The sequence below is a fragment of the Anabas testudineus genome, chromosome 9 (assembly GCF_900324465.2).
Source record: "Anabas testudineus chromosome 9, fAnaTes1.2, whole genome shotgun sequence".
Taxonomy (NCBI): domain Eukaryota; kingdom Metazoa; phylum Chordata; class Actinopteri; order Anabantiformes; family Anabantidae; genus Anabas; species Anabas testudineus.
This window is the reverse complement of record NC_046618.1, coordinates 17247105-17267378: the sequence shown is the minus strand read 5'-3', so window position 1 is coordinate 17267378 and position 20274 is coordinate 17247105. Positions and strand designations below refer to the sequence as shown.

General features: G+C 39.0%; 2 protein-coding genes across 5 annotated transcripts in view; one reads left to right on the top strand and one right to left on the bottom strand.

Annotated features, from left to right (window-relative positions):
* Positions 1-8766: 8766 nt before the first annotated feature.
* LOC113150868 (lymphocyte antigen 6G-like) lies at positions 8767-10066 on the bottom strand. The gene is made up of 3 exons (XM_026343602.1): positions 9896-10066; positions 9336-9443; positions 8767-9202 (listed from the first exon to the last, which is right to left on the bottom strand). The coding sequence occupies exons 1-3, from the start codon at positions 9942-9944 to the stop codon at positions 9036-9038; spliced, it is 324 nt and encodes a 107-aa protein (XP_026199387.1). The 5' UTR covers positions 9945-10066; the 3' UTR covers positions 8767-9035.
* Positions 10067-11451: 1385 nt separating this feature from the next.
* Positions 11452-20274, top strand: part of msh3 (mutS homolog 3 (E. coli)) — a 31877-nt gene continuing 23054 nt past the window's right edge. For 3 of the 4 annotated variants that reach the window (XR_003297693.1, XR_003297694.1, XM_026343832.1), the window contains exons 1-12: positions 11452-11707; positions 11791-11890; positions 12101-12411; positions 12673-12879; positions 13053-13169; positions 13256-13373; positions 13472-13611; positions 14288-14454; positions 17577-17686; positions 17828-17942; positions 18027-18111; positions 18739-18848. Coding sequence is in view for 2 of the 4 variants with exons in the window: in XM_026343832.1 (XP_026199617.1) it covers positions 11567-11707; positions 11791-11890; positions 12101-12411; positions 12673-12879; positions 13053-13169; positions 13256-13373; positions 13472-13611; positions 14288-14454; positions 17577-17686; positions 17828-17942; positions 18027-18111; positions 18739-18848 (1721 nt within the window). In the remaining 2 variants the exon portion in view is untranslated. The remainder of the gene's footprint in view (positions 11708-11790; positions 11891-12100; positions 12412-12672; positions 12880-13052; positions 13170-13255; positions 13374-13471; positions 13612-14287; positions 14455-17576; positions 17687-17827; positions 17943-18026; positions 18112-18738; positions 18849-20274) is intronic. The other variant, XM_026343833.1, reaches the window with a different exon arrangement.

Sequence of the window (20274 nt, the reverse complement as noted above, 5' to 3'; positions counted from 1 at the left end):
TTGTGCATTCTTGATACAACCACTAGATGACACCAAAGTCAGCAATGTTCAAATGTTACACACAGTGACTTTGGCTGGAAAAACTAAAGGTGAAGATGGTTAATTTTTCTGTTTCCTGTATTTCTGTAAATTAATACATTTGAATGACTGTAAACTTCCAGTCTAAATAATGTGTTGCTGTGTTTTCTTTATATATATTGAATGTTATTGTGTGAAAAATCTGTTTGACTTCCAGTGAATATTTAGTGGTTTAGACAAAACAGCAACTAGTGAGTTTTTAAGTGAAAATATAGAATATTTTAAAGAGTTTGCAGGCCCTAGTGAGCAATTAGTAGTCATTTGTAGTTATTCCAGCTTCATGTCTGATTTAAAGAAGCCAGAGATGTTTCTGCATTTTTTAATTTGTAACTGAGGTGGCTGTTGAATAGCAGCACTTTAAACCATCCCATTATTACGATCTCCTGGTGTGCTACAGCTCCCTTAGCTGGGCTTTAAATCTACTGATTCACAAAGATTCAATGAATACATCTTGTTTAAGCTCTTACGAACCAGACCAAATGTAGCTGAAATAAATGCTGGTCGAGGAATATCTTATACAAACCTTATCTGTATTTATTTATTATATGAAGTTAAAATATATGAGCTTGTACACATGAAGCCAATAACGATCATTGTCTCAACCGCGCATATAAAGATCTGTGTATGTTAGGTAAGATTCTCAGTCATTCAGGTCATGTTCCTTCCTAAAAAAGCTGTTCAGTGGCAATTGGACCTGCTACAGGTCTGTGTATATTAGTACAGTTGGTTCTCATAGTCTGTGTGTTGGAAATGAGAGCTGTGAAGACCAGAGCCACTTTGACACAGGGCCTAATCCTTAAGATCAGAGGACTTGATCAGAACATCTTCAAAACACTAAAGCATATTACTGCCTGATCAGCGGTTGTGCCCGTACCAACAGCGGCATGTGCTGGAACAAGGCAGATCTTTCTTCCACTTTTGCTCACTGAATATGCATCTGCTTCCTATTTAAACTATTTCTCTCTGTGATTAATATATTGTTCTTTGCATCTTGAATCTAAAAATAAGCCTCTGTGTCACCTTAAAATAATGTTTGGGCAAAACTTTATTGCTAGGTATTCACAAGGTTTTATTTGAATGTACTGGTCATGTACAAGGGAAGATATACAGCCCTATAAGCTTATTCTGCATGTGTTTAAGAGGTGTGAATGGTAAATGTTGATGTATCTTGCTGTTGGTATGCCTTTATATGGGCTTACTATAGTGTGCTTGGGCCTGTTTATCAGTGGCTTGAGAGACTTTCCGTTACCAGACATAAGAGTGTAAGAATAAACTTCATCATCTAAATGACTAAAAACTATCTGCTTTAGTGGTTCCAAAGGAACAGGAGAAATGTCAAATTCATGCCTGATACAGGATTCTTTGAGCTGGTGAAAACATCAAGCTGCTGTCATAGCTGCTGACAGCCTGAAGATCCTGGGCTTCCAGTATTGTGTTTCAGCCATTGCTCACAGATATTTCCTCCATTTCTCCAATTTGTAGTTGTAAATAGCAAAGTGTAATACTCAACTGAAGGAAGTAACCATACAAATACCTATTGGTCGGACTTTCACACTTATGTGAAGATATGTTTTTACTTCCTCATCTGGACATCACATTAGTGACTATCTGGTGGTCCTGGGTTTGACATGTTAAAGAAATTGGGGCTCAGTAAATGAGAAATTCACTCAGCAGGAAGGTATCCTTGCTGAAACAAATGTAGCTTCATAAATCCTGCTTTTGTGAAATTGACAATGATTCATTTTGTTGAAACTTCATATCAAATATGAACACCAGTTTGCTGTCTAAACACTAAGTACTGACAAATAGATTTGTCATAATTAAGAGTTTTCATTTCTGACAAAGAAATGTATATATATTTTCCAGCAGTGTTTAAAAAATCTTGTCACCTGTTCTCTTCGAGTCTTGTTGTTTGTAGTTTTGTTCTATTTCCTGTAGCCCCTGTGAGTTCCCCACTCTACAAATGAAAGCTACATGATGCACCTGCACACTAATTAGAGGTGAATTTACCATTTATTAGTGTAACTGTCCAATAATCACAAAACCTTTATGCAATGAACAAAACTTTTATTTTTTACAAAGGCTTTAAATGTAATCAAATACCCTGTAAATTACCTTCTGCTGTACAATACCAACTGAAATTATAAAAAAATAATTAAAACTTACTGATGCCCTACACAATACATGGCACAATATGGAAACCATAAGACAGTTGGACATCAAAGGGCTTCAATTTAAAAGCAGAATATTGGGAAACATACAACACACATATAACGTAGGGAACATAAACACAGGTAAACAAGTTGTTTCTATTTGGGTGATGAAGCAGTTATTATATAAGTAAAAAACATAATAATGAAGTAAATAAACTGCAATGGCTTCCTTTGGCTTTTATTACACTTATTCAGTTACAATTTCCTCAAATGCTCTATTTTTCTTGCTATTTTCAAAGATAGACATGTATTATAGTTTATGTCACTGATCCTGAAAAAGCAGGTGTAGACGCACACAAACTGGTAAAATTTAGGTGAAGGCAATAACCAATTCTCGGTAGGCAAGCGGTTACCTAGATGGATTCCACCTTGTGGAGCTGGACAGACAAACAAGATTACAGCCTCTGTGACTTCCAGCAGACTCAAGTTACTCAGATAATTGCAGACTGATTAGCCTGACTGGAGAGTTTAAGGCACTGGTGTTGTTTGGTGCCACAGATTGATTAATGGTATTTATTAACCAGGCCATTGTTGGCAGCTTTAGAATGAAAATAAATAATGGCTTGAGCCATGTGTATTTTTATTTTATTTATCCTTGTTTTAGTAGTATTTATTCCATAAACCTCTTATTTTATAACTTAACTGTTATTTTGACCTCTGAATCTCCTCTGTGCTGTTGAATGATTTGGACATGTACACACAACTGGTTAGCCTTCTTATAGTTGGTCTATTGCTTGGTGGGTAACACTGTGGGTGTTGCATTTGGACTGAAAACACTAAACACTTTACTTACCTTACTCATCAGTTCCCTGGAAGTCATCAGGCTACTTCTTTGGTATCCTTTGTGAGTCACAGCCTTGTTTCACAGCCAGTACCACAATAATTTGTTTATAATCGGATGTAAACTAGCTCTCATTCCTAAGATGGGTGGGACTGTGTAAGATGCCACTAATCTGAGCACCAGTGTTGATTTTCACTTTTTCAAAAATGCCTTTAAAGGCGAGTAAACCTTTTGCATTTCATGCATTGTACTTAACTAGACAGACAGTGGCCACTTTATTCCTTTTTTTTTTTGTTTAGTGCTATTTTCCCCATTTAGTTTCTGGACTTTGTGGTACACAGCATCATGTCTGTGATTTTTGCTATCATGTCTTTCATTGTGCATGTGCTAATTCATGAGTAAGTGAGATGAGCTCATGGCCTTATCCAACATCCAGTCTGCACCCTGTTTGAGCAGCTTTTTATTCACATGTGGAGATTTTGAGGCAAACATGACGTGATCTCTGTTAAGATACCCTTTATCTACCAGTTTCAGTTTGGTTAGGAAGCTTTTAAATGTCTCATTCTGTCCCTGCAGTTTTGTTTTTATTAAATCCTTATCCTGGCATTTATTGGATTCGAATTAGGTGTAAGTTGTATTGTGTATTTATCAGTGAATATCTGTAGATCTGTAGATAGACAATAACCACACTTTTCCTTTTAACATTTCTCAAACAAGGGGCCTGAGAACAGCACATCCTCACGTTAACTTAAATCTGCAAATTTTATTTGTATAGCACTAAATCACAACAGATGTCAATGGCAAGGCACTTTACAGTATTTAAGCTAGCTATTTAAGCTAAGACCTTTCAAAATATAACTGAATACAGAATTACATAGCATATCCAATAATCCCTCTTAAGCTGCTCTAGGACACAGTGGAGAGGAAAAATGTGTAATTTGTAATTGTACAGAAGCTGTTGGGATAATTCATTCAGACAGAGCACAGTGTCCCAGATTGACCTTCCTTACAGGTTTATTGTATTGTTTGCCTGTGAAGGGCTGGAAACCTCTTGCGTAGTCACAGCTGGGTATGGCTATAGTGCCCTATAACCCTGATGAGGACAGAGTGCTAAGATAAGGGGTTGACGAATGAAAAGATTATTTGTCTAAACAAAACTGTAAGGAAGGTCATTTGTGTAAGCAAACATTCAAGGAGTCCAGCACTGGTTCACAATGTAGCCTTGACTGGCAAATAATAAACTTTGAATAAAATAAAATCAGTTACGTCAACAAAGAAACATCTTTACTTTTAGTCCAAACTTAACCTAAATGTCGATGATCATTGTTTGACATCCGTTTGACATCCGTATGTCCACATTTTACATATGTGAAAGAATTACAAGTGTCAAAACAGAAGGTAAACAGCATTTTTGAGGAACTCAAAAGAGGAAACTGGCCAAATCGACCTGCAACATAATGTACTGAGAAATGAGTATTACTAGATTAGTGCAAATTCAATAAAAAAGCAGTGCAACATTTAAATTACATAATATTCTCAGTTGTGCATGTTCCAGAGCTTCAGAGAAAGAGTGTGATGATGGCTGAGGATACCAACAGGAGGATGACACTGGGTCCAGTGGTTATAGCGCTGTTACACAAGTCTCCTTCACAGCAGCCTGCACCAGGTATACATGCATAACTAGTTTGGCAGCCCTTAGTGAAGAGACCTGCAAGACACAATGGAAACAGTGCTGTTTGAACAAGAGCAACCAAGCGTTCAATACAACAATAAATCAATTTAGAACCTGTTGGAGGGATAATTGAACAGAAATACTTCTATTGTCTGTAAAAACAACTTACCGCCTAAACTGAGGGAGAAACAACGGTTCAAGGGGGAAGAACATGTTGTGGTCTCTTTGCAGGCTTCAGCTTTGGCGGCCAGACATTGGTAACATGTTATTCCACATGCTGTAGAGAAATACAAAATACTGTGAGACAGAGTTTAACACTGAACAGAGGTCAGTAAAATAATGAAAGACCAAATGAACAGCCAGTGAGCAAGATGTTTTTGATTTTTTAAATCCTCGTCAGTGTTGAAATAACTCTAACATGTAATAATAGTTCTTATAGATTCTCACCCTGAGTGATTTGACTAGTTTTGAAGCAAAACCAAACACTCCCAGTAATAATTAACTTGATGCATCAGAAATAACACTGTGTTAAAAATGTAGCAGCAACTTTTATGGTGCTGGACTAAAGCAGCCTGTCTGAGAGACAGACTTTGTAAATTATCCAGGAAAAGGATTTAAAAACAGGAGAGCCTCCGGTATTCACTACAACCACTGAAACTGTATTCAGGTACTCCTACTCCTCAACATTTGCACTTAGTTTAAATACTGTGGATGCAGAGTGGGCCCCATGATGGAGCTGGGTGGAGGTGAGGGCACCTGATCACTGGCTCCAGGTTATAACCTGCTCTCTCAGGCATCACCTGCAGAAATAATAGGTTTTCCACGCCGGTCTCTTTGGTGAAAATCCGCATTGTAGAGATTCGGGACTTAATAAAGTCAAATCCGAAGTCAGGAGGTAATCAGAAGTGGTTCTTACCTGTGGACACAGTCATCAAGACGATCGTCAGAACTCCGAAAAGCTGCATCGCGATTCAGGCTGTGGATCAACTGCGTGAGAAGACAAATGGCCAGAGGACATGAGCTCTGGCCAAACTTTCCGGTTCTTTAAATGTTCTCAGAAAGTTCCCACCCACCTGAGTTAATGAAGCATTCAGGTGAGGTCTATTTGGGGTGTTCCGTATTCTTGCAGTCGCCCTCTGGTGGCCAGAAACACTGGAGGTGCAAAATACTACAACTCTTTACTTTAAACATATTTTACTGCATCTAATTAGGGCTTTTACTACAGTAAATGATTTAAATGGGTTCTTTTACTTCCACTAGTGTCTTAATCTTGCTTCAAGTATTTGCAGTTTTACTAAGTAGTGACTGTACAATCACCTCTGCTGAATGAGGGAATGAAAACATGTTGGTGCTAAGTTTAATATCCCCAATGTTATTACTGTAAACACAACTATGTAATCTGTGAGCATAGTCATTTTTAAACAGCAACACAGAATTTAAGGACTATATTAAACAGTTGAGTGGCTGATTAGAATAGAGTCATTCACAAACGTTGCATGTTGGTAAATTTTGGTAAATTTAATTTAATAAAAACATGAACTTTATTATTATTACTGTGTTGCTGTTGTTGTTTTGTTGTTGATTTTTGGAGATTAAATCAAACTGTTAAGTTCCTTTATAAACTCTTGTATTGTCCAGTAAAAGCCTCTTCAGAATAAGCCTCTGAGTTAAAAGCAAAGATTAGTTTTAGGTGAAATGGAGAAGTGAAACACTGTGTCAGGATGCTGCTTCAGACTCAGCAGAAAGTCGGAAGACAGAGAGACAGTCGAAGGAAAGTTCATGCCTGCTGTCAGACACTCACTTCCTGTCATGTCCATATGAGGTGTGATTGATGATGTCTCTCTGTGCCTCACTCTCCCCATCACCTAGTCAGCTCCACCTGTACTCACACACCTCTTCATTAGCAAGTCTACAGCCCTCAAGACCATCCCGATACATCAAGATCTCCCTCATTCCTGAGCTTGTTACAATAAGTCTTGTTTTAACCAGTTGTGGCTTGTCGTGTCCCTCCTTGACTCTGGGTCTGGCACGAACGCCACAAAAGGACAATACAGCATTTTAAACTCAAGAAAGAATGAATGTTTTCAGCTGTAAGTCCACACAAGGGACCCCACTATATTTCCTTCAGCAGAACACACAATCATTTCTGCACTTCATATTTGGGGCGCATTCATGTAATTAACACTTTGTCAACCGTTTGTTGGTGCTGTTCCCTTTTTTTGTGAACTAACAGGCAACAGGCTGCAACTTGAACTTTGCAGGACAGATTTAGTCATGGGACAATGTGCTGAACTGATAAAATATTAACCTGATGATGAAAGTCACCAAAGTTAATCCTGAGGGGAACATGAATGAATCACAATCCTTTCAACTGGTTTCTTTGAAAACCACAAATATTAACTTCACTTTATAGGAAATTAAGAGATGAGATAAGGTTATGTTCGCTTAATGTTTGATTAAGGTTACAACGGTTGAAGATGACTGGACAAGATTTGGTGTCTATGCAGGATTTGGGGTCTGTGGCTGTGCATGTGTAACATCTTAGCCCACATGCTGTGCAGAGACAGAGGAAATAACTATTCACGACCTGTCAACTAAACAGAAACTTCAAGTGAAGCTATACCTCACAAAGAATTTCCATTAAGCTGCAAGTGTGGCTCAAACTTCAAAGAGTGGGTGTTTGGATATAGTATCTTGTTTTTTTTTTTATTAAATATAAATTTGTTTATTTACTACTGAACAAGAAATAGTCTGACATGTAAATCCACAATTTGTACAATTTTAAACAATGCTTTATTTACTGTATCCAGTCTTTATGCTATGATGAGCTTGATTTATTTCACTTCTATTCACTTCTTACAACGTTTAAACATCTCCACAGTTCTTTAACTTACAATTATCAGTCTAAGCACATTGTTCTAACTCAGTTAAGCTGTTCTTACCTGTAGACAGAGTCATGAACACGATCAGGGCTCCATAAAACTGCATCATGAGTGTGGAGAGAAACTGTGTAAATCAACCCTGTGAGAGAGAGGTTGTGCGTGATCCAGAGCCTCAGAGAAAGAGTGTCATGATGGCTGAGGATACCAGCAGGAGGATGGTGCTGGGTCCAGTTGGTATAGCACTGTTACACAAGTCTCCTTGACAGCAGTCCATACTAAATATGCATAACTAGTTTGGTAGCCCTTAGTGAAGAGACTTGCAAGACACAAGGAAAACACTGCTGTTTGAACAACAAAAGCTACCAAGAGTTACAATACAACAATAAATCCGCTTAGAACCTGTTGGATGGATAATTGAACAAAACATCCTAGAAATACTTCTGGCGTGTATGCGGACAAATTCCTGCTTAAATTAATAGAGAAACAATGGTCCAAGAAGTTGAAGAAAAGTTCATGTCTGCTGTCACACACTCACTTCCTGTCATGTCCATATGTATGTGATTGATGATGTCTCTCTGTGCCTCATTCTCTCTGATTGTGGAAACCTTTCAGCCCTCTTTACTCGTAGACTCAGCCACATGCTCACCTCCGCTCCATGCCACCTCAAACTTGGACTCCACTTCCTGTCAACTCTGCTCACCATCTCGGGATCGCCCCCTTCACCAACCCCCTCCCCTGCATCACCTGCCCTCAAATGTTGCTTCAGAAGTCTCGGACTGGATCTCTTCAAACCACCCACTCCCGTTCTGCCTACAACTTCCTCATCCTTCAGTTCGTGTTGATTATCAGCTACCCTCTACCTGTTGCTGATCATGTCCTCACAGATTCTGCTACACTCCTGACCATCCCGATACGTCCACCCCAGATCTCCCTCATTCCTGAGCTTGTTACAAAAAGTCTTATTTTAACCAGTCGTAACTTGTCATGTCCCTTCCTTGTGCCTGGTTCTGGCACAAACGCCACAAAAAAAGACAATAACCAGCATTAAACTGATAAAAGAACAAATGTTTTCAGCTGTATGTCTACATTATGCAAGATGAGTTCTAAAATGCTTTTCAGATTTACACACTCTGGAGACTGTTTTTCCAAAGACAATTTTATTTTTCAGCAGAGCACACAATCAGTTCTGCATTTGATATGTATCTTTTTATTGGTGCTATTCCCTTTTTGTTGTAATCTAACAGGCAACAGGCTGCAACTGGAAGAGGAATAGAATAGAAAACATGGTGATAGCAGAAGCAGACCTTTCTCTGTGATTAAATATACTGTTTGCATTAGCAAATGTGTAGGAAATTTGTGTAACCAAAAATAAGAAACATAGAAATTGGTATAGAGATAACTAAATACTCTCAGTTGTAGCTTTGCCAGAGATGCAGAGTTACTGCTGAAGATACCAGCAGGAGGATGACATTGGGTCCAGTGGGTATGGCACTGTTACATAAGTCCCCTTCACAGCAAGCCATAGCACCTACACATAATGCACTGGTCTGGCAGCCCTTGGTAACCAGTTCATAACCTGTAAAATATGAATGGAAAACTTACTGAACCCTGTATATTAAACATATTATGATGTGTATTATAATCACTAATTAGCTTAGTGCGCACTAGGAATTAGTTATAGGAACCTCTGATGTTAAAGAACAACGTACCTTCTACTCTGAGAGAGAAACAACGGTTGAAGATGACTGGACAAGATTTGGTGTCTGTGCAGGATTTGGGGTCCGTGGCTGTGCATGTGTAGCATCTTAGTCCACATGCTGTGCAGTGAAAGAGGACATAGCTATTCACGACCTGCCAGCTTAACAGGAACTCTTAGTGAAGCTATACCTCACAAAGAGTTTCCATTAAGCTTTTACAGGAAGACGCAGTAAATGTCATACTCAAGAACAAATATGTGTAAAAACATCTAAGCACATCATGAGTCATGGAACAAACTTCTGGGTGTTTGGATATAGTGTCTTATCTTTTTTAATTAAACATAAATTTGTTTATTTCCTACTAAACAAGAAATAGTCTGACATGTAAAACCACAATTTGTACAATTTTAGACGATATTTTACTTACTGTATCCAGTCTCTACGCTATGATAAGCTCATCTCATCGTTTTCACTTCCAATCACTTCTTACAACATTTAAACATCTCCACGGTTCTTTAACTTACAATTATCAGTCTAAGCACATTGTTCTAACTCAGTTAAGCTGTTCTTACCTGTAGACAGAGTCATGAACACGATCAGAGCTCCATAAAACTGCATCATGAGTGTGGAGAGAAACGGTGTTAATCAAGCCTGGGAGAGAGAATGAACTGCAGAGAAACTTTGAGCCTAGTTCTCACTCTACTTTCACAACATTTGCATTTCCTCACAAAGCCTCCAACAAGTGACCTGAATAAAGTGGCAGCATTATCTACTTTTACTGTGTCCTTGTAGTTCTCAAAATAGATTCCGTAAATCAGCAAAAAACACATTCACTCGTGAGTGTTACTTTATCAGCTGAACAAAGCTGTTAAAAGAAAAATTAAAAATAAAGTGGACACGTATTACTTAAATAGAGAAGTTTACCAAAAGGAAAACTTTAACTTTGACCTTACTTGATGGTTTTAGTTTACAATAGGACATGATCGGACGTGAATAGTCCAGTTCACAGTTCATTGAATTCTAAGTGGTTTTTAAGATGTATCTAATTTCCCCTCAGGTGAAGTTGTTGTCTGAAACAACAACAACAAAAATGTCAAGTTAAACATAATAGTAATTATAAAAACAGACCTTATTGCTGAAGCAATATTAGTTAGTTCTGAACTGTACTCAGCAATATATTTTGTTCAAATACAATACACACAAAATACAATTTACTTTTTACTTCAGAAAGTATTCACACCTTCACTTATTGCATATTTACTGAATTTTAATGTTGAATTTAAACAAAATTAATTGTTATTTTGTTCTATCAATGTGTGAACAATATGACGAAGAGAAATGTATGAAAAATCTAAACGGAAATGTCTTAAAAGTGTTCAAATTAAGTCATTAAGTACTTTGTTGAAGATCCTTTTAATGGCTATTACAGTGTATGTCCATTGCATGGAAGCCAGATAATTAAAGTGTCCTCAGAACATTTAAGTATGTAGTTGGACATTTTGCTTATGAAAAAATTTATAATTTATACAAGAGAACTGGGAAAATCATACATCTCTAATAACCTAGTGTACTAGTCCAGACAGGGTCACAGATGTCATCACTAAGTTAACACTCTTGAAACCTCAGGTAGAAATCACTCAATTCATCATCTTCAGAAATGCTTTCACAGTGTCCCACAGCTTTTTAGTCCTCCATTGTTTGACCTACTGAATGAACTCATTAAGTTCCCTTTTGCAGTTATTCATTTTTTGCTGTCATGTATTCTAGACGTTCCTTTTTTTTCCAGTTTCCTATTTTCTTTTCCTCTTTTTTTGAATTTTTCTTTGTTTTTTTATTTTTTTACCTCTATCTCACTTCTATAGCTCAGATATATTTATATTTTTAGAAAACAAATTGCTCACACAGAATTTGTAGCCAAAGTGCAGCCAATGAACGAGTCTTGCAGTAAATTCTCCAGATGGAAACCAGTGATTTGAAATAATATTTAGATATTACTGTGACAGTGCATTCATTTCATAAATGTTTTCTGTTTATAATTTCCACCTCAATAAATCAGATGAAGAAAATTAAAAACGCTGGCTGCGTCATTTGTGCGCCCGTGTGACGTCAGCACATGCGCCGTATGTTTTGAAAAGCCGGGACCAGCTGAAGCTAATACCTCGTACTGCGCGGTTTACTTTCGCCTGTGCACTTGTTCCTGTACATTTCTAGACAATGCATCCAATGTAAGGGAGAATTAAAACATGCCAAAGTCTCTGAAGAAGTCCTGCATCACTCAGACGTCTATCAGCAGGTACTTCGGAGGACTGAGCAGCGGCAACGCTTCCAGCAGCCGGTGTGAGGTTAACCCAGGTCCCGGTGAGCCCCGGTGCTCAAAAGGCAAGGTGAGGTGTGCTACATGCTGTCAGGTACAATGCATTTAGTGCTAAAGCTAATTACTGAACCTCAGCTGGGTTTGTTCCTGCAGCAGAAACTTTCGTGTGATGATTTGGGGCAGCCAACAAAACGAGCTAAGCTTTCTCCACAACAACTGGACTATGAGTCTGCGTCCTGTCAAAGTCCTAAAGGTTTGTGCTCCTCACACACAAACTTATTTCTTCTCAACACAGACACAGGCCTACTTAATGCATTTTGTTAAATTCAGTCATTAAAAAGTAGAGTTTTGATTTATTTGATAAAGAGAGAGCAGGAGAAACCTCCCTGAGTATTTCCACAGCCAAGCATATTTATGAAAGAGTAATATATTTACATTTGAACTGAATTTCCGATCTCTTCAGGGACAAAGCCAGCACCAAGCAAAGGACCTGGGGGCCTCTGCTCCTCCACATTGGAAAAACTTAAAGGCTTCACCTGCATAGCTGAGCCCAGTGTCAAGCACAGTGATGGTCAGAGGCAAGAAAAGGAGACGGCAACAGACGATGCTAGTAGTAAAATCTGTGAGCAAGGAAGCAGCATGTGGCCTCCTCTGGATGTTACAGATCAACACAGTATTAAAAGGAGACTTCAACGCACAGAGGAGGAGCTTGAGGATGAAAAAGAAGAGGATGTCAAAGGAAAGCAGAATTCAGGACCAGTTGCTCCAAAACAGGTACCCAATATGCTGTAAATAACTTCACCACATTAAAGTTACCAGATTTAAGACCTGATAATTTAAAGCAGCTTTCCTTGAGCAAGGCCATCAGAGGAGCTTACTCTGGCCGTTCTACAAGAGGGCAAACAGTCAGCTTACCTTTATAAAGTACCTGTTATAAAGTAGTTTCTCTTTTAGAAGCGCCAATTATATGTAATTTTGAGTATATTATAATCTGTTCAACACTAATCAATTATTTAATTATTTTTGCTTTTGTAGGGGTTACACTTCGCTCAGTTTGCAAAGTCAGGGGGACGGAGTGCAGAGCTGAGTCCTCCTTCAGACTCTGGTGTCCCCTCTAGACGCTCAAAGAGCATATACACTCCTCTGGAGCAGCAGGTGATCCAACTGAAACAGCAGCATAGAGATGTCCTGTTGGCTGTGGAGTGTGGTTACAAGTACAGGTTCTTTGGAGAGGATGCTGAGGTGAGAACTGAAGAGCATCTGTGTTATTAATGCAGAGAAGAAACAGCATTGATCCAAAATATATCAAATATGTTACAGAGTAAAAGTCATGTGGGTATTTAAGCTGATGCTTTTTACTTCCTGTTAAAGTTGTGTGTCACTGCTGATCAAATATAATTTGTTTATGTGAACAGATTGCTGCGAAAGAGCTAAATATCATCTGTCACCTGGATCACAACTTCATGACCTGCAGTATCCCCACACACCGTTTGTTTGTTCATGTCAGACGCTTGGTGTCTCACGGCCACAAGGTATAAAAATACTTCATATATGGAAAGTGTGTATGGTTAATGTCTAAACTGAACATGTTTGTTATCTCTGCGTTATTCTCTTCAAGGTTGGTGTTGTGAAACAGACAGAGACGTCGGCGATCAAGGCCTCAGGGGCCAATAGAAACAATCTGTTCACTCGTCAGCTCAGCGCTCTGTACACTAAGTCCACTCTAGTGGGAGAGGGTATCCTTTTAGTCAGAATGTGTGTGTATGCACATGCAGTTAATAGGGCACTTTCTATCTCTGTATTTCTAAAGCAGTGTCCTTGACTTTCTTTAAAGATGTAAACCCAGTCTGCCGACTGGGGGACGTGGAGGAGGGGGGCAGTGGTGATGTGGTCTTGGACCCTCCTGACAGCTTCCTGTTGTGTATCAGTGAGAACTGGGACAAATTAAAGAAGCAGCTCACTGTGGGGCTGGTGGTGAGTCTGATGAGATCAACCTCATAAAGTCTGTTCATTCAGACATCTTAGGAATAGTAACATTGACAACAAAACCAAGATCCCACCACAGCTTATTTTTGAAAATATATTCAAACAAAATAATTATGTTGTTTCTTTAGTTGATGTTTCATGTAACTTAATAATTACAGTTTTATTTCCTTTGTCATGCTCAGTTTTCCCACAGTGTAGTTGATGAGGTGCCACAGTCTAGTCTGTGGAGAAGGAAAGGGTCTTTGTAGCAGTATGCGTACTGTGAATTATTACAATTTGTTTTTCTTCTATTTAGGAGTTTATCAGTTTAATTTCTAGAAAATATGCATAGCCTGTCATTAAATATAATAATTATGCAAAATGACAGAGGCCATAATAGAAAAGAATCACTAAGATAAAGGGATGCTAGATGGGCTGTAAAGAATATAATTTACTTTTAAATAATACTTTTTAAATTTGCCTTAGTTTTATGCCATTTAATTGTTTTATTTCTTTTAAATAATCATTCTCATCTTTTCATGCTACTAAAACTACTGTTAACTACTGTTAACTTATGCATTTCATACTGATTTAAAGAGGTTGCCAAACAAAAACTTTCCAACACATGCACATGTTTCTCTGAATATTTGAATTTATGTTCATATGCATCCATTTGTGTATGTAGGCAGTGCAGCCCAGCACAGGAGATGTGTTACTGGACTGTTTCCCTGATGGTCAGTCGCGCTCTGAGCTGGAAGGTCGTGTCCTGAAGATCAACCCGGTGGAGATCCTGGTGCCCTCTGACCTCTCAGAACAAACCCACAGACTCCTACAGAGCATCACGAATGCCAGGTAATCTCCTGTGTAAACACTAGGGGGCAGTCTGTGTCCATTTAGGATTTTGTCACTGAGTTTTTGAACTTGACAGCCTATCTGCGTGTGCACATAAGTGTGTGTGTATGTGAGTTCATTTTGAGGGATTGTGTTTAGATTTCCCAAGACAGAAGGAACATTGTTTTGTCTGGAGCTCTCTAGGCTCAGTCTGTATGATGAAATTAATGCAGGGTCATACAGAAGCTATGTGATGTGTCTTGGCTTTAATTACAGGGTTTAACAGGGTCCATCCAGCATTTATATATTTAAATTCACAGACCGACTATCCTCTAAAATGTTTTTATAGTATTTGTTTTACAAAGAATATGTGTAAATGTTCCTAAAATTAGGAACGAAGGAATTAAGAACCTTTTACTCATGGTCAAAGTCTTTTTAGACTGCAGCTGCTGGGCAGTCAGATGGCACAAACTACTCTATAAACCCATATTTATGGATGTTACTGATTATTACTTTTAATGTACAAAATGAACAATAAATAAATCATTTATTAGGTTCTTGGTGGGAAGAAATGATGGATGCAGGCTTCTGTGTAAACAAGCAGAACAGAAAGAGTTCATTTCCTTTTCTACTGGGTGACTAACGGCACAGCCAGAGATGGTGACGCTGAACTGCTCTATTCCAGAAACCTGTTGCCTCCCTTCGTGCTGCCATTGAGATCATCTTTGCTGACAATCTGCACCCAGCATGTTCGCACCAGTAGGGACGGGTTCCTCTGGAGGCTGCCGGTGATTGCATTATGCTGTGAAAATGAAACGAATGAGTGGGAGGGAGTGGAGTGGATTAGATTAGATAGAAGGGGATGGTTGGATAAATGGCAGGGATGTCTGCTACTTTCTGCATCTTTTGTCTTTGACTGCTTGATGGTGCACATTTCTCATTATTAACCTTTTTTCATCCAGTGACTGTTTTCTTTCCCTTTTCATTCCCCCGACTGTTGGGATTTAAATCTGGAAAATATGGTTAATTTGTATTCATTTCTCTCTCTTTTTGTGTCTCCCCTTCCAGCCGTCCGTGTTGAGTGATTATGGTGGTGCTGGGCCTGTAAAGGCCAGTCCAATTATTGTGTTTGAACAGCACTGCTCTCTAACATTGTGCTCATCGGAGACAAGATTCTCCTCAATTTGCAGCTTTGTCTGTTCAGCTCAGACAGAACATTTATCACCTTTATATTCACACATGAAACTCAGCTGTGCCAGGTCATTTTCAAATCTACTATTGGCAAACCCCCAAGATATTTTCTAGGTGATTTGTTTTTTTTGGTGACTCAGCAGACTGACACGAATGACACAGTGAAAAATGCTTGTAACATAGACATGTTGATGGACATTGGTGTTGTTACTTAACATTGGGGTCACATAACTGTTCAAGCTATTGAAAAATGCAAAGGTAAAACCAACCCAGGTGAACATATAAAACGATTGCTGACGTTCGCTCTGCAGCCTCCATGTCTCTGGGGTGGGCTGACAAGATGAGCCCCCTGGCAATGAGATGAATGTGTGTCCATGCAGCAGCAGGTAATTAGTCCCTGGGAGGTTGATGGTAGCTAGGTGCAGTATTAGTTGCTTTACTCATCTACAGCCTGGAGTCATAAGTCAGAAACACCCTAAACAGCAGTGATCAGAAAAACTGAAAAGCTCACTGTCAACACGAATGTTCAGGCGTTCTCACTCTTTTAAAGATTTTAGGTAAATGATTGACATTCTTGAGTTATTAGTAGCTGCTTGGCACGTGGTGCAGTAGCAGTCTAATAATCAAGATAGATTAACACACACACACACACACACACACACACGCATATAAAACACACACATTATGTTTTCTAACGTGTATAGATTTAAATGGCCTCTCTCAGAGCTTTGTTTTCACCCTACAGCAACAGATACTAATCAAGCAATTTTATCTGCTGAGCACATTAACCTCTGATCTCTGGGTGGCAGCTTCTTAACCTTTAGCCATCCCTGCTTTTGATTGATTGGACCCGTGACAGTGCTCTGAGTGTTTGGAAAAACAAACAAACAAACAAACAAACAGACAAAAGAGATGGCAGCATAAAGAATCTAATTGCCAGAGAAGTGGTGCATCACCCCTCCACAGATGTAGTGATGTGAACCCAATTTGAAATTGAATTTGTTGCTCACCTCAAAATTATCCCCTCTCTGTATTAAAGCAGACCCTCTGAAGTCTTTTACGTGAAAAAGTCTTACAGGAACAGGTCAGAAAAGTTTCTAAACATTAACCTAACATTGCTGTTGTTCGCATGTTAGTATTTAGTTAGCATGAGTGTAGCTCCATTGAGCCAATAGGGTGTTTGCACACTTTTAATCTTGTTTACATGTAATTTTTCTCCTATATCACCAACAAAAAACAAAGCTGAACTATAACTATATTCAGGCTACGTAACCCACCAGCTAACAATTTTTAATGTTGTTTGCATAAACCTTAAGCACAAAGCATTCAGAGATGTCCTCCTTTACAATTGGTCTAGTCAAGGCTTTACACGAATGCTACACTGCAGCCGTCTGTCCCTGGATCAATATGTGTTATTGCCGCTGTTCTTCTAACCTGCGTAATATGGTTAAATCGACTGGTTAAAAGATTAATGGTTCTAGTTGCAGTCGGGGGACAATGTGCAGTCTATTGATCACTTTTATACAGTTTTTGCTTCTAGTTCGTCCAGTAGCTAAAGATAAAGAAAGTGATTCTTCTATGTGTGTCTGTGTCTGTGTGTGTGAGCATTAGGAAACGGAAGAAAGAAAATGCTCCATCACTGTGTCCAGAGCCACGTGTTTGCCTTGGTTGCCCTGGCAACAACAGAAGGGACAATTCAACATAGTCCTTGAAAGCAGCAATGCAGAAAGAGTGAATGGAGCGATAGGGAGATACAGGTGTGTGTGTGTGTGTGTGTGTGTGTGTGTGGAGTCTAGTTGAAGAAAAGAACAGCTGGAACACACAGTGCTGCTGTATCAAATTTTTTTCTCACAGGAAGAAAAGTGCTGCCATCATGTGATGTCTTTCCCTCACTTTGTCTGTCTGTACAGTCACACCACAGACCTTTATGTTATCATGTTGTTTTCCTTCAGCACTCAGGCCGATGATCGAGTGAGAGTTGAGAAGAGGGACAGCGCTCAGTTTGAGTTCGCCTCTGCGATGAGCACGGTCACTGAGTTCTATTGCAACACACAGGAGAAAGGTGTGTTAGCTTTGTTTGCTGTATGCCTCTTTTCTTTATTAACCTTCTCCTTAGTTGCTCAAATACTCTCATTTAGACTAAAACAAGCTGTGACTCGTATAGTAATGACTAGTGTGGTGTGTTTGCGTGTGCCTCCTCCAGACTCACGCTCTTTGTCAAGTGTGGCGTCTTTTGAAAGTCCAGTGATCTGCTGTCTGGGGCCACTCATTCGTTATCTTCAAGAATTCAGCCTGGAGAGGGTTCTTATGAGTGAAAGGTACACATAGACCCATAGTCCAATTTATAACCATTCAAACATGACTTGAAGCTGTATTGTAATCATATTCTTTAATCTCTGAAGCTCATTTCGGCGTCTGTCCTGTGAGTTGGACGGTATGATCCTCAGTGCTGCCACCCTCAGGAACCTGGAAATCCTAAACAATCAGGTAAAAGCACATCTCAGCTGGCAGCCATGGCCACTGATCAATGTTCGATATTAACACTGAGGTAGAAAAGTAGAGCATACCAGTAATAATTTATCATTTAATTTTAATGTATTTGTTATATTGTATTATTATATTTTATATTCTTATAAAAAAGAATGTGGAGCACGAGATTTATATTTTAATGAATGTAAGACTGCAGGACTCCTGGTAACCTCAGCACAGTTTACCTGCTAGACAAACACCTTCCAAACATTTATATCTCACGTAATTATAGCTTCACAGTGGACTGTAAAAATTTAATTGTTGAGTTAATGTTGAGAAAATGTTCAGCAACTAGTCAGGCTTGCGTGGGCGACGGCTCAAAAAGTTCAGCACAACTCAGCTGCTGTGTTTCAGGCAGCATGGAGTTCAAGTCCAGGTCAAGTATTCTCATCCGGCTGATTGCTTCTTCAATTTATAATATCAGAATGTCTTTTTCTACCCATCGGACAGTGCTGGATTATGTCATTTTGCGCATTTTAACTCTGACCCTCAGCTCTAACTCATTGCACCACGTGGTCATACAAGCCGCGTGTGTGTTACTGTGTGTGTGTATAAGCCGGTTTTTGTTTGTGTGCTGTCTTTCAGACAGATGGCGGTGTGAGGGGCAGTCTGTTGTGGGTGTTGGATCACACTCGCACTCCATTTGGGAGGAGACTGATAAGAAAGTGGGTGAGCCAGCCCCTTACAGACCCACAGTGAGTATAGAACACCCACTGACGTGGAATGAAGAACGACTATCACTACTGAACCTATTTATCTAATTTCTTTTTTTTTTTCTATCATACAGTTTTAGTGCACTACAAAATAAATCTGAACGCAAGGAATTTGCCTGCTCTGTGAGCCGACATAGATGTGTTAATCTGTCTAGCACAGGCTGCACGATTCAGGCACAGCTTGACATTGTGTGAATCTTGCCTTAAAGGCCTAACTTATGGTGAATGTGCTACACTTTATTGTCTCGGAGCAACAGAAAGCAGAACTTTACAATGGATGCAATATTATTATTTAATATGAACAATTAAATACCATGCCAGGACCGGAAATAATAAAAACAAGTGGCAGAATACAGTATTTAATATATTTGTAATTAAGTTGCCTTAATTATTTAAATGACTGCACTATTAAAAGATGAAGTAGTGAAGTAGTGTATGTTGTGTGACCTGCATAAATGAGCTTCAGAAGTTACAGTTTGTGTTAATAGTTGTTATGAAATCCTCCAACATAACACAACTAAGCCAGTGTTGTTAAAAAGCACGTAAGATACCACGCGTAATGTGAACATTTATTGTTCACCCAGCAGAGAAGCTGCTCCCCTTTTCTCAGAAACACTGCAGGGTGAAAAAGGCATAAATAGTGTTTTGGTGGCAATTGCTTTAAATAAAAATGCTGCAACTGACTCACAGCACTTCTGCTACAAACAACCCTCTCTTAACATTGCAGTACCATTCCAGTTCTCATCTCTGTGACGTAGTTTTTATCTTTATATTGATTGGGAGAGTTTTCTCTTTCTCTCGTGTGTGTGTGTGTGGCCCTCCCTCCCCCACTGTGCAGGGATTAGAGCTGCAGACACAGATAGCTCCTCTACAGAATTCCAACATCAATAAAACCCAGATTACACCCAGGCACATTAATTCCAAAACACACAGCTCAGCAGCACACGACACGGACACTAATGCACATGTGCACACAGAAATTTACTGTACATGCATGGTGTATTATTTTTTTTATATAGTTTTTTGTTGGTTTTTCTTAATGGTTATGCCCCCAGAAATGTTTTGTATTGTGTATCTTGAATTGATTTGTTAAGAGGTACTCTCAGCATCTCCCCTGTCTCCAAAAGTCAGAAGTTAAAACTGAAGAGATTAAGGCTGCTACAGATACACTGCAATCACTAATGTCAGAGATGTTTAATTGCAACTTATTCAGGCTACCGGTAACCCAGTACTAGCAGCACGTCTGAATTCAAAACATCTTTCTACTAGAAAGTACTTGTAAATCAAGACTCCTTTTATCTCTTCAAATGACACCTGGAATTTACATTTTGATCTTTTCAGCTCTTTGCCTTCCTTTGCACCTTCCTAAATTCTCCATCTTTCTGTATTTCTGTCTTTGCTTCCTTCT